The sequence below is a fragment of the Buteo buteo genome, chromosome 10, assembly GCF_964188355.1.
Source record: "Buteo buteo chromosome 10, bButBut1.hap1.1, whole genome shotgun sequence".
In the NCBI taxonomy this organism is placed as follows: Eukaryota; Metazoa; Chordata; class Aves; order Accipitriformes; family Accipitridae; genus Buteo; species Buteo buteo.
In genome coordinates this window covers 11,167,207-11,179,730 of record NC_134180.1, presented here as the reverse complement: position 1 = coordinate 11,179,730, position 12,524 = coordinate 11,167,207, and the positions used below count along the sequence as shown (strand labels likewise).

Sequence of the window (12,524 nt, the reverse complement as noted above, 5' to 3'; positions counted from 1 at the left end):
CTCCTTCTGCAAAGCTATTATCCTCTGGCTGCTGTGAGCCAGTCACACTGGCAAAAGAAAGGAGACTATTTGCGGTGATGTATTTCTGATAGCTCTTCCAGACAGGGAGATATGGACACACTCATTAAATAATCAAATATATTGTATTGTGGGATTAATTAGCTGTCTCTACCTATCTTGCTTTTTGCAAGAAGGGCAAATGGCGTTTTTAGCATCTCTCTTTGCAGGAAAATTTTCTCCTGCCTCAGCTTGCTTGTGTTTCACAAGTTGTGAATTTCCCCTGTTCCTCCAAACTTTCCAGGTACGTCCTCTTTGCCCAGACCTGCAGGTGTGCATAAAGATTTTGCCCTAGGCAATCTCTTCCTGCTTTTCCTAATTGTTTATCTAAAGTATTGCTTATGCAGAAAGTAGTGACTGCCCTTCTGGTCTCTTCCTGACCTAGTGACCATCGTTCTTCTGCTTTGTTGGGTTTCTCTTGCTCATTTCTCCACAGTCATGTTATTCCCTGCCTTAATGAGCCTCTTTCTTTGTGAGGACTCACTCACCTTCCGGCTGCCATCAGTGGATCTGTAGGTCATGACATAGTTCTCGATCGCTCCCACAGGAGGCACCCAGGAAAGCAGGGCGCTCCGTCGAGTGACTTCACTGGCAGTCAGATTTGTTGGAGGATCCAAAACTGCAAGGGTGGATAGAGACCCAGGGAAGTGCAAGTTCTCATGCACAACTGTCCCAGCCCCACTTCCCAACTCAGTGCACTGGGATTCAACCTTGCAACCCTGAGCTACTGTCCAAAGTCCATCCTCACCCTCAGTTTCCAGACCTCATCACCTGTCCCCAGCCTTGAACAGAGCTCTGCAAACCCTCTAAAAGTCCTCCTATACCTGCATGCTCTCTGAAGCGTAACGGCCCTGAAATTCATGTGCTATGGGGCCTGTCAAGCTTCTTGTAAGTAAATTGGGTTGTAGTGCTCTTCTGGACTATGGCCTTGGGCAAGAAAAAGACCTGGTCAAGGGTCTTCTCAGGAAACCATATCCAGGGGAAATCAAAGAAAGGGGTAGATGGTTGTTGAAAGAGTGAAAATGATGGTTGATGCTTGTTGTGATAAAAATTCTGTTCTTGTGTTGTGCCCAACACTGGTATTTGGGTGTCATTTTGGCACATGCCTACTTCTACACCCACATGTAGCCAGCCTTGCTGGCTGCTTTTCCTGGAGTGGATGTATGGCTAAGGATGCATTACAGGCAGCGGGGGAGGTGATTGTACGTACGAGTTGTGAAGTTGGTGCTGATGGTCTGGCTGGTGAGAGGCCCATTGGTGGCATACATAAAGACTGTGTAGGTGGTACTGGGCAGGAGGTTGGTCAGCTGGTACTCCTGGTTGACTCCATCCACGAGAATTGTTTCTGCTGCAACTGTAAGCCAAAAGAGATGAGTTAGGGTAGATGTTCAAGGTGGTTCTCCAAAATCTGTCTATGAGTATCACCTCATGAGCAAAAGCACTTACGTTGCTGAAACACCATGAGCTACTGTACAGCAGCTGAGCTGTAGTGGTGGTGTTCAGTCTGAAGGATGGTCTTATTTTTCCCACAGTCCCTATATTTGCCTGATACTTTCTTTCCTTTCAGTAGTGGATTTCACTGAGTTTGCCACACACCTAGTTTATGTGGGATGGGTGCTTGCTTGCCTGTGGTCTGCTGCTGGTGGTCCAGTTAGGTAAGTGGGAGTATCCCAGTCCCCTCTGGGGGACAGCCATGCTCCAAGGCTTGGTGGGGGGCAGTGGAAAGCACGTGCCATGGGACCTGCATGGGAGAAGCTGGCATCTGGGGATGGGGTACAGCCCTGCCATGTGCCAGCTGCTGCCCTCCCAAAACAAGGGCTCCTTCCCTACTCCCTCCGTGGAGGGCACCTGCCAAGCCCTGGGCTTGGGGACAGGGGAGAGGTGGAGGTGAGCTGAAACGGAGCCCCAGCGTACCTGCGTGGCGGGTGAGGATGAGGACGTAGCTCTCCACTTCCGACAGTGGTGGGTTCCACTGCAGCAGTGCCTCGGTGGGGGTGACATTGGTGGCTGTGACCCCCAAGGGGGCATCCATGGCTGCATGGGGGACAGATTCAGAGAGTCAGAGGCATTAAGAGACTGGGAAATGAACTTGAAGGGCTTCTTGTGGTCCTGCCTTGCTGCCCAGGCATGTGTGCCTGCAGAGGTGTAATTGCTGCCCTAGCTGGAGAGCAGAGGTGTCATACCTTGTGCTACTCTGCTACCTGGGCTGCTCTTCCACTGTTTTCCTGAGGCACAGCCTGGGATGTTAGGGGGTTCTTTAGGTTTTGATGAGTCTGAGGATAGCAGAGGGTTTTATTCTTGCAGCAGATGCTGTTTGTGTCAGGGCTTCCCCAGGGATTATTTCTGGAAGTCTGCACTCCCTTTAGGAAAGGTTGTCATGGTTGCCCATCATCGTATCTCTGGCTTCCCCATGCCTGCTACACAGATTTATCACTCCCCCCTCATGCCTACCCATGCATATTTGGGAAAAGCTTTGCTTAGACATACTTCAAAAATCCACATTGGGCCCTTGTGAGCCTCGCTTATCATGTTGAGCTTGCATCAGGCTGGTGTGAGGTCCAGCTTTCTGCCAGCTGCCTGACTGCTAGTGGAAGCAGGGGCTGCCAGCCCTGCCCAGGGCTGGACCTGGCACTGTTTGATTGCTACGTGCCCACCAGGAGCTCTTTCCCACCTGTGTGCACGGTGATGGAGGCCACCTCGCTCTCCTCCCGGCCCCGCACGCTCTTCACCCTGATCTCGTACTTGGTGGCAGGCTGCAGGTGGCGGAGGGCGTACTCGGTGGCATCGCTGGTGATGGCGGTGCTGTCTGTCCTTCCTGCAGGGATGGAGCCAAGAGCTTTGGCATCACGGCTGGCCACATCCCTGGGGTACAGGAGGTGCTCGGGAGGGGAGGGCAACGCCACAAGCCCTCTTCAGGGCTGATACTGGGGGTAACTGGATTTTGTGCCTGCAGGTGCACACCTGCGTGCCCATCACTCTGCTGGCTTGACATTTTTTGCATCAAAGGCAAAACTGGAGCCAAGGGAGATGAGCGAAGGGAAGCAGGATTGGGCCCTGAATTAACCATCCCTAGAGAAGGCACACTGCAGGGGTCACTGTCTGTGCCAAGCTGGCCCTTGACTGCAGTTGTCCCTTCCCATCCTTGTCCCAGACATCCCATCCTCTGTCCCCACAGCCTCTTGGTCCATCCCAGCTATCGGTGGCTTTGTCCAGGGCACTGGCATGCTGCCTGGGGTGAGGATGACCTGGTGGCTTGCTCATGCCAGTGGATAGAGGGAGGGTTGGCAGCTGTGAGCTCAGGGCATGAGCAAGAGCGGTCTGACTGGTTACCTTCGGCGGCACGATAGGACATTCTATAGTGGTCGAAGGCAGCAATGGGAGGGCTCCAGTAGATCATCATGGACTCCTGGGTGACGTTGCCCACCCTGAGGTCCTTTGGCGCATCAATCCCTAGTGAGATGGAGGAGAAAGCATAAAGCTATGGGAGGCAGGTCCACTCCCCATCCCCCTACCTGCCCTCCCAGAGGGGTCCCATGCCTGGTGGGAGAGGGGGTCCCGTGGTACCTGTCGTGATGGAGCCCACGACAGGCTCGGAGCTGATGGCACCATGCATGGCCACCAGTGACACCAGGTACTCGGTGGATGGCTGCAAGCCCGTCAGGCTGGCATGCCTGCGGGTGCCATCGAGTGTGACCTGCTGTGCCTCTTCCTTGTCCCGGGGGCTGTAGGTGAGGATGAGGCGGTCTGCTGGTGGGGATGGGTCACTCCACGTGACATTCACACTGGAGGATGTCAGTTGGGAGAAGTGGAGCTGCGTGATGGGCCGGACCCCTGAAACATGGAGAGGGGAGATGCAACCCCAACTGTCTGGAGACCCCAGCCTCCACATTGTTCCCAGCACTTGTACAGGAAATACCCAAGAGAGGTGGCAAACCTGGAGCTCTGGGCTCTCCATTGATCTGAAACTGTGCTGGGATCAAGAGGCAGAAGCAGGACGTGAAAAACGGTGCTTTTCTCAGGTCTGCCTGCAAACACTTTCCATCTCAGACCCATATGGTGAGTGGTGGGACTGTCCCACTGCAGATGATATGTGTTGTCTGGGCTTCTTGACTGCTGGCTTTTCATCCAGAGGTCCTTGTGAGGTCCCTCAAGGCTTCATTTCTCCTTCTTATGGACACACAGGCCACCCTGACCACAGAGGACAGCATGAGCTGTCCGTTTCCCCAACCCTGCCTTGTCCTTATGGGACCCTCCAGCCAAGCAAGTGCGCTCAGTGCTGCTGGTGAAGGGGACAGTGCCCCCACACTGGTAGGGCCATCCTCCTTCTGAGGTCAATGGACCTGCTCCCACGTGGCTGCATTGCCCCCAGCTCTCATCCCCATCATGACCTCAAGAGTTTCGGTGCTGGGGACACAGTGGGCTGGCAGAAGTGCCAACATTGGGTGGCGGTCTGTGCCCTTGGCCCCATCCAAACTTGTCTTTCTCTACCTGTGAAGGCATCCACAGTGGCCTCCAGGCTCTGCTGGCGTCCCCTCTCGGCAATGATGGAGATGGTGTACTCCGTTCCGGGCTCCAGCTCCGAGAGGGTGAGCTGTGACTTGTCCCAGGGCACCGTAACTTCGGAGGCCATCCCAGAGGCAGGAGTGAAGGTGACACGGTAGTGGTCAATGGGACCCGTGGCTTTGGTCCAGGCCAGCGAGATAGATGTCTCTGTGGAGGCTGTCACCAGGAGGTCCCGGGGGCTGTCAAGCTCTGTGGGAGAGGGTTGGTGCAGACCTTTGTCCCCATCCATGGACTTTTACGTGGAGACATCTGAGCAGTAGGAGCCAGCTGTGCTTGGAGCACACAATGGGGCCAGACTTACCGGTTCTGGCATTCATGGTCGCCGGCACGCTCTGCTGGCTGTCCATCACGGCCGAAATCCCGATGCCGTACTCTGTTCCCGGCACCAGATCTGCCACGGTGTGCAAAAGACACAAAGGGGCGTGAAAGCCTGGCTGGGTGGATGGCCTCAGGGTGCAACCCCCCCCACCTCCCACGGCCAGGGACAGGGGGGACCCTCCTGAGCATCCCTGGGGTAAGCAGCCCTCCCACAGGTCAGCAGTTCCTCCGTGCACTGCAGAAGAGCTGAGCCTTTTTAAAGAGCCCTGTGGATGCCTTTGGACAGGGAATCTTGATTATTCTAGCTCAGAAATAAGCAATTTTTTAAAGTTGTTGCTGTAATTGGTGGCATCAAGATAGAAATTGTGTGTTTGTGAGCTGAGATGGGAATGATAAAGTAGCTATATTTGTTTCCAAAGTGATTCAACTTCAAATATTGTCACAGGGCTGCTGTCTTAAAGAGAAATAAATTATGCAGAGTAAATGAAATGCACATTAATTAGGAAAGGTGCAGTCTTTCTGGGAGCCAAATCAAGCGCCGCTCCTTGGGGTGGACGTATCCTATGGTACCTCTCAAGGGACATGGGAATGGAGCTCATCCAGCTCCTTTCACGTGCACCTATTGCTGATTGCTGTTTTATCTCCGTGAGACATCTCCTGCCTCTGCCTGTCACTTCTGCTTGGCTGCTGGCAGCTTTATTCCCCTCATCCCTGCACTTCATGATCTTTCCCATGGGATTAGAGAAAGCCATAAACCCTCCAGCCTGGCCTCACCCTGCCTTACCCAGGGACAGCATTCCCTGAAGCCACCAAAACCTTCCCTGAGAGGCCAGGAGGGAGGGAAACCCCCATCCCCTGCTCCTCTCCTCTTGCTATGGCACAGTCTCGGTGCTGGGGGGGGAGATGGACCTCCTTCACCCTTGCCCAATAAGTGTCAGAAGTATCCTGGAAAGGAGGAGAAGAGCCTGGGAGAAAGGCGGAGGAGAAGGAAGAAACAAGCAGGAGCATATAAAAAGATGCCTTTTCTCTCCCAGCTCTTTTGGGTAGAGCAAAATTATGGATATTTCTGTGCAAATGCTGATTTTGAAGAGAGACATATGGGGCATGGCAAGGCTTGCTGTATTTTTAAGCTTAAATCTTTGATAAGCTCTGCTCAGCGTCATTCCTCACTGCTTTTCCTGCAGGCAAATAAAGGCAGCTGAAGGAATCACTGGTTGCTTTCACACCATGGATTCCACCACATCCCAGGTGGCTGGAAATCCACCCCAACGGGCTTTGTACCATGTGCAACAAAACTTTGGAGGACAGGACTACCACGTGTGTAACAGAGCTATGGGAGAGGCTCATATGCCATTCATACTATGGCTATCCTGGCTTTTTTTTTTCCAGCAGAATGTTTTTTGGGGTTATTTTCTGCTATGATTAGATCTTTTTTAAGAAATCGTTTGTTTATTACATAGTACCCTGGGAACTAGAAGCAATGCACTTAGGTGATGATGGAGGCACTATATAAAAATTGCTCACCACTGTTGACTTAAGCCTCTGCATCTCTGGAGCTTGCTCTGGCAGGGTTTCTTGTAGCCCTGCCTGAGTCTGGGAGAGACTTAGCAGCTTTTTTTATTTTTATTGAGAAAAACAAGAGCTTTCAGGCTGCCATGTCCTCCAAGGCAAGCTCGGGTTCTGCCATGGGTGTCATCACTGTTTGGGTCACTGGGGTAGTGTTACACCTTTGCCCCAAGGAGGGAGATTTGGCCCATTTTTAATGCTCCTTCTCACCTTGAAAGGCAGTAAAAGTCCTAGAGGAAAGCTAGCAGGTGACCAGCACTGGGTCCCCGATCTCATCCTGCTTCTCCATGCATGTCCTCGTCACGAACGCAGCACAAACTATCCCTAACATTTTTCTTTTTTCCTGCGTACCACATTTTTCAAGCTAACTGCTCTAATTGCTTTCCTGCCCTCCAGCCTTTCTCGTGACTTGGTGCCGCTGCGCCCGTAACTTCGCATTTGACTTTCCCACTGAACTTACTCCTATAGTTTCATGCGGCAGAGATGCCTGAGCCCTCTTTGGGGAGGTGTCAGGTGGGCAAAGAGAGTCAACGTGGAACAACCTGGTGTCCTGCCATACTGAAGAGCTTCAAGGTGAATGAGTGATCTTTTTTGTAAGTGTGTAAGTCTTTTCTTTGCTCAAAAAAATGCCACCGGACCAGCAAATCTGGCAGGCAAGGAGTTGTAGTTGAAAAAAAGGAAACCAGATCTCACATGGTGTTTTGCTGTATTGCTGCAAAAGGTGTTTGGGACTTTCCTGGCAGTGGGAGGTGGGTGGTGTTTCCAGCCCCCGGTGGCACCCCCCTGTGCTGGCCTGAATAATGTACTGCTTGAAGGACTTGCTCAAAAATAGCATCCCTGGATTTGTGTCTGCTTTGTGTCTGCTTTGTGCCTGATTTGGAAAAAGACAATGAACTCGGGGAGCCTGGCTCCCCATCACTGCCTACGGGGCATCGGTGCCTGCGGCTCTTTCCCAGCAAGGAAAAAAAAAGAAGGGTGAAATAGTATTTTCCTCTAGATCAGCCTAAAAAGGCTTCCTCTCCCCATTTCTCACTTTGCTCCTTGCCAGCTCTATTTGGCACCTGAACAGACCCTTGCTGGAGGTGCATCGCTTGGAGGTACATTGCTTGGAGGTGCATCGCTCAGCTTGTGGATAAGCAGCGCCCAAATCCAGACCCACAGAGGGGAAAACGAGCTTCATTCCAAGGAAAACCTTCTCTCTGGTAACTAGTAAACTCCAAACCAGCCTTAAATATGTGCCAGCATAAGGGCAACTGAGCATTGGTGCTGATTTGGCTCTCCATTACCCTACCTGCTTGAGAGGAGGAGGAGGGGGAGGAAGGGTGTGTGGGTGCACGCATACCTGCGAGGGTGGCCCGGGTGGTGGGACCGGTGTCGCGTGGCACCAGGACTTCGTGGTAGTGCTCCCCGGCCAGGGTGCTGTAGACCACCCTGTAGCTGTGCGCCTCGGCCTCGCTGTTGTCCCAGGCGAGCTCAAGGCTGGCGGGCGTCCGCGAGCCCACCCGCAGGTTCTTGGGGGCATCGATCTCTGTGCAACACAAGGGAGAGAGGCACCGTCTCACCGCCGGGGACCAGGAATGCACCCCGTAGCCTTGGCATGGCTAAACAGCAGTGGAGGGGTACCCGGGTGTGATGTCCATGGAGTCCCATGTGCCGTCCCTCCTCCCCAGGGCACGTCCCCGCAGAAAGGGCTGGGGCATCAGCTCTCACCTCCTGCTCAGCACAGACCGGGAGATGCCACCCACGAGACCGACGCAAGTGCTAGGGCATTCACAGCATCCCTCAGTAAGTTGCTTCAGGAGCTAATTGCATGTTATTTAAAAAGAAAAGCGTTTTCCCCTTGTATTAGAGTAAGGGAAACTGAGGCAGCGTGCATAAGAGAAAAAGGGCACTGTAGCAGTCACGCATTGGCCTGAACTGCTCTTAGAAGAACCTCGAGCATCTTTACAGGCTCATTCACACTCAGACATTGCCCAAAGGGTTTGTTTATTAGTGCTGCTGAGGCTGTGTGCTGAATCTGCTCTGGTTTGCACAATAAACCTCTCTGGTGAGCGACGGGCTGGTGCTGGGCAGGGCTGGGCACCAGCAGACAGGGGGTAATTACTGCTCCTTGATGGATCTGAGTTTAGAGGGGGGGATTTTGTATGCTGCCTTTTAGAAATAAAGCAAGGAAGGCCAACGCAGCAAATCAGTCGGGGTGAACATCTCATCCGAAATATTTATCTATAGAGATATATACACACACAATTCACACACCGCAGTTATTAAAGTAGGAGCCTAGTATCCACCAATAATGTACATGACAAGTAATTTATATACCATAAACCAGCACTGAAATATGAGCTCTACCTCCTCCTTTATGGCACGGTAAATTAAACCTGTTAGCTATCTGCAGGCTTAACATTAATTAAAGTTTTACCGACCAGTTAGGGTATTCAGAGAAGATATAAAATAAGATAGCCACGTTTCTGACTGGGCTGCTTTCAGCCACTTGTCTGCTGATTCCTCAGGCAAGGCATCTGCCTTGGGTCTTCGTGCTGAATGGGAGCGAGCATCGCCTTGAATTCAGAGCTGTGCTCGCTGTTTTGGTGCTTTTGAGAATTGCACATTGTTCTATGGGTGCTATTAAGGGTGTAAACTGCTGGGTTTTAAAGTTTTAGCCATGGGCTCAAGCTAAGCTGTGGGTCTGAATGGACACTGAAGCTGGTGGGGACATGTGTCCCAGGCAGCAGGTTCAGTCTTGATGCTGCAGCAGGGCATGGCCAAGGTGGGGTTTGCTCAGGGGTTGTCATCTAAATGTGGGGTTTTGAGTCATCTGCCTGGTCGCTGGCATCTGGGATCACCTGGGCTGCCCTGGGGACCGTGCGAGCATTCCTGTGGGGCACAGGGCATGAAGAAGACCTGCTGTACTGGAGGTTTAGGGACTAAAGAGAAACATAGGCACTAGTGGAGGGGGGCTCACAGGGTGGTTTTAGGGTGTGTGTATTAGGGTGAGCTGAATCATTTGCTCTGCCTTGCTCTGCACTGGGACTGTGACGGGATGCGAGGCACCTGCATTCAGGTGTCTTCATTCAGACCTGCATCTTAACCATCATGTTTTCGTTGCACTGCTTCCTCCCAGTACAAGCCCAGCTCACTTGTGCCAGGGAGAAACCAGGTACCACTAAATTCCAGATGCAAAACCCCCTCGATTTGGCTCTGGATATGCAAAACCCCATGCTCGTTGCAGGACAGCCCTTCTGCAGATTGCAGCACGCCATCTGCCCATGCTTGCTCGAGGCTTAAAAATTTCATGCCAGTTCTCCTAGCAAAGCCAGCTAGCTACCTGTGGTGAACTGGGCGAGGGCTGGCCGGCTCTCGTTGGCACCCCGGAGGGCGCTGACAGCGAGGTGGTAGCGGGCGCCGGGGCGCAGGGCCTGCAGGGAGTACTGGCTGAGGGGGGGCTGCAGGCGGAAGGTGGTCCTCCCGCCCTCCCCGTCCACCAGCCCGTACTTCAGCAGGATGGCGTCCACCTTGGCGCGCGGCGGTGTCCACTCCACGAAGGCTACTGTGTCGGAGACGTCCCGCACCAGGATCTGTGTTGGGCCATCGATGACTGCAGAGGAGGGGGGGAAACAGGCAGCTGTTATTTTGGGAGAGTTGGATGGGGAAAGGTGGCAGCTTTGGGGACACCAAGCTTCAGGGATGCTTCAACCCGACCTTCAGAGTAGCCTGAATTAGCAGTTGGGGACAAGGCAGAGAGGTGGCATGGGCAAGAGATGTGATCCCCTGCCCCAAGGTACTCAGGGCATTTGGTCCCGGTGGGTTCCCAGTCCCGTGTCCCAGTCTCCTGGCTCTTTCCTGAACCCTCTCCGCTTCACCAATGTCTCTCCCGAGCTGTGGACACCAGAGCAGGACCCAGCGGCTCTCCCATCAATGCCCATTACAATGCATCTCATGCCCTTCTCTGGAGCTGGTTATCGGCAACAATTCCTCCCCAGCTTTTTCAGGTGGCATCTCCCAGGATAAAACCTCCTATGTCTAACTGCAGTCCACTTTCTTTGCTCCTAGATAACTGCTCGTACTTCACGATGCATTGAAAAACATATAGTATTCCTTTGTGCCCAGCTCTTTGAGCCATTCAAACTGCTTTTATCGATGATCTCCTTCCACTCAATTTACTCTTTTCTAAGCCTTCCCATCACTGGCAAAATTTATCAGCAACAATATTATGTCTTTTGAAAGGCGTTGACAATGTGTTAAATAATGTGGGGCCAAGGACTGATCCAAGCACTGAGAACTGAGGAATGTCTCTAAAAATGTTCCTGCTTCAGTGCCAGCTCCTGGTTTGTCATTAAGATGAGGGATCAGCTCGTAAAGCTGTTGATGTCTTATCAGTGGGGAGAGAGGAGAAAATGCAACTGCTCTGGCAAGTCTTCATAACTAGCTGGGTGTGGGGCTATGGTGGGTGCCCATCAAACCCTCTCAGAAAAAGGGGTTTAAACTAAATTCTTACCAGGGATCTACTGGGAGACCATTTTGGACATTTCTGCTTTCTTTTGCAGAGATTCAGGCCCTTCCCTCCTCTGGATCCACCAACATTCGACCTCTGGAAATCATGGGCTCAAGTCTGGGCGATGGGTGCTTTGAATCCAGTAGGACCTAACCACTGCACGGACGGATGGATGGGGAGGCCTGGCCATCGCTCCTGTGCCATGGCAGCGTTGATGCACGGAGCCTGCTTGGCAGTCCGTTTTGTCACTTACATGATCACAAGGTGGGTGAAAAAACCCACGCTGGTTCTGTAATTCAGGCTGTACTGCATGCAAATACGTCTAATATACAGTATATATTAGAAAATGACACTATACAATAAAGATGTGCTGAATGTTGCACCCCAGGGTGGGAAGTTCTGGGGGACATGTGTGTGGGCAGGGGTAGAAAGGACCAGGGAGGGTTAGAAAAAGACGTGTGGAATTGGGAGCAGTAGGGTGAGGTCTGGGGGCAAAACAGCAACAGGGAAGGGAGGACAGCTGGGAAGCACAGTGTTTAGGTAGGAGCTGGGTGTCCAGCTTGGCCAGGACCAGGTCATGCTTATCCAGACCCTGAATCTCCAACTACCTCATATTGTCCAGTCATCCAAGTGATGCTGGGGAGCATCAAGTTCTACTTAGCTGTGCAGCATGAAGCCATGCCTTGCTCCTTGATCCCGGCACAAGGTGTTGAGGCAGAATGAGGATGATGGGGGCAGAGCTACGGGGGTGCCGCAGAGGAAGGCAGACACACCAACATGGGGACACCTTCACAGAGCGGGGAGCTGGAAGCCCACCCCTCCATCTGCGCTCCCCTGCAAAGGTCAACCACTGAGTTTGAAGTACCAGCCTCTCTTTATATTTTTTGCTGACTTCCTAGGGAAAATAAGATTTGGGCTTGACCAGGAGATGTCTCTGTTAAGCTACATCGAGCTGAGCATGGAGGCAGAGCGGGAGGAGAGGACTCTGCCAAGGAAGCTCAGACCTGCAGCAAGCTGCTGCTGGTGGAGGGACCCTCCCTTCACTTTCACTGTTGCCTCAAATTAGCAGCCTGGAGAGAGCATCACCTCGATATAACCCTCCGGCAGCTATTTAAATGCTGTTTCCGTTTGCAACAGCTTGGATGGAGGTAGATGTCTGCCTGGCTGCCAAGGCAGACTGCAGCAGATTTGGTGTGGAGAGCCTCTTCTCCCCTGTGAGCTCTGCCCATTGCCATGTCTCCTTTGGCGAGGAGAAGACCCAGTTGAATTTCCTCTAGCCTATGGGATGGACCAGTGACCAGCCAAATAAATTGGCTAGGAAGGAATGTGCTGTTGCTCCTGGCTCCCTGCCCTGCTGCCTGATTTGCCTGAATTGGTGGGAGTAGAGGACATTTAGTGGTACAAAAGCAGGTGGGAGTTTTAATCTGTTATATGTGAGTAGGCAATACATTTATAGAGATATTTCTTGGGGGCGTCCAGCCTCCATAATGTAAGATTAGCGAAGAGGAATTTATCGAGCTATATAAGA

The 12,524-nt window shown here is 52.4% G+C and overlaps 1 protein-coding gene across 1 annotated transcript in view; it reads right to left on the bottom strand.

The window, feature by feature from the left end:
- TNR (tenascin R) overlaps positions 1-12,524 on the bottom strand; it is a 29,067-nt gene that overhangs the window by 8,173 nt on the left and 8,370 nt on the right. The window contains exons 6-15 of the mRNA XM_075037545.1: positions 9,830-10,099; positions 7,847-8,032; positions 4,922-5,011; positions 4,546-4,809; positions 3,622-3,888; positions 3,388-3,507; positions 2,729-2,872; positions 1,972-2,091; positions 1,268-1,411; positions 546-676 (exon numbers count right to left, since the gene is read on the bottom strand). Coding sequence (XP_074893646.1) covers positions 546-676; positions 1,268-1,411; positions 1,972-2,091; positions 2,729-2,872; positions 3,388-3,507; positions 3,622-3,888; positions 4,546-4,809; positions 4,922-5,011; positions 7,847-8,032; positions 9,830-10,099 — 1,736 coding nt within the window. The remainder of the gene's footprint in view (positions 1-545; positions 677-1,267; positions 1,412-1,971; positions 2,092-2,728; positions 2,873-3,387; positions 3,508-3,621; positions 3,889-4,545; positions 4,810-4,921; positions 5,012-7,846; positions 8,033-9,829; positions 10,100-12,524) is intronic.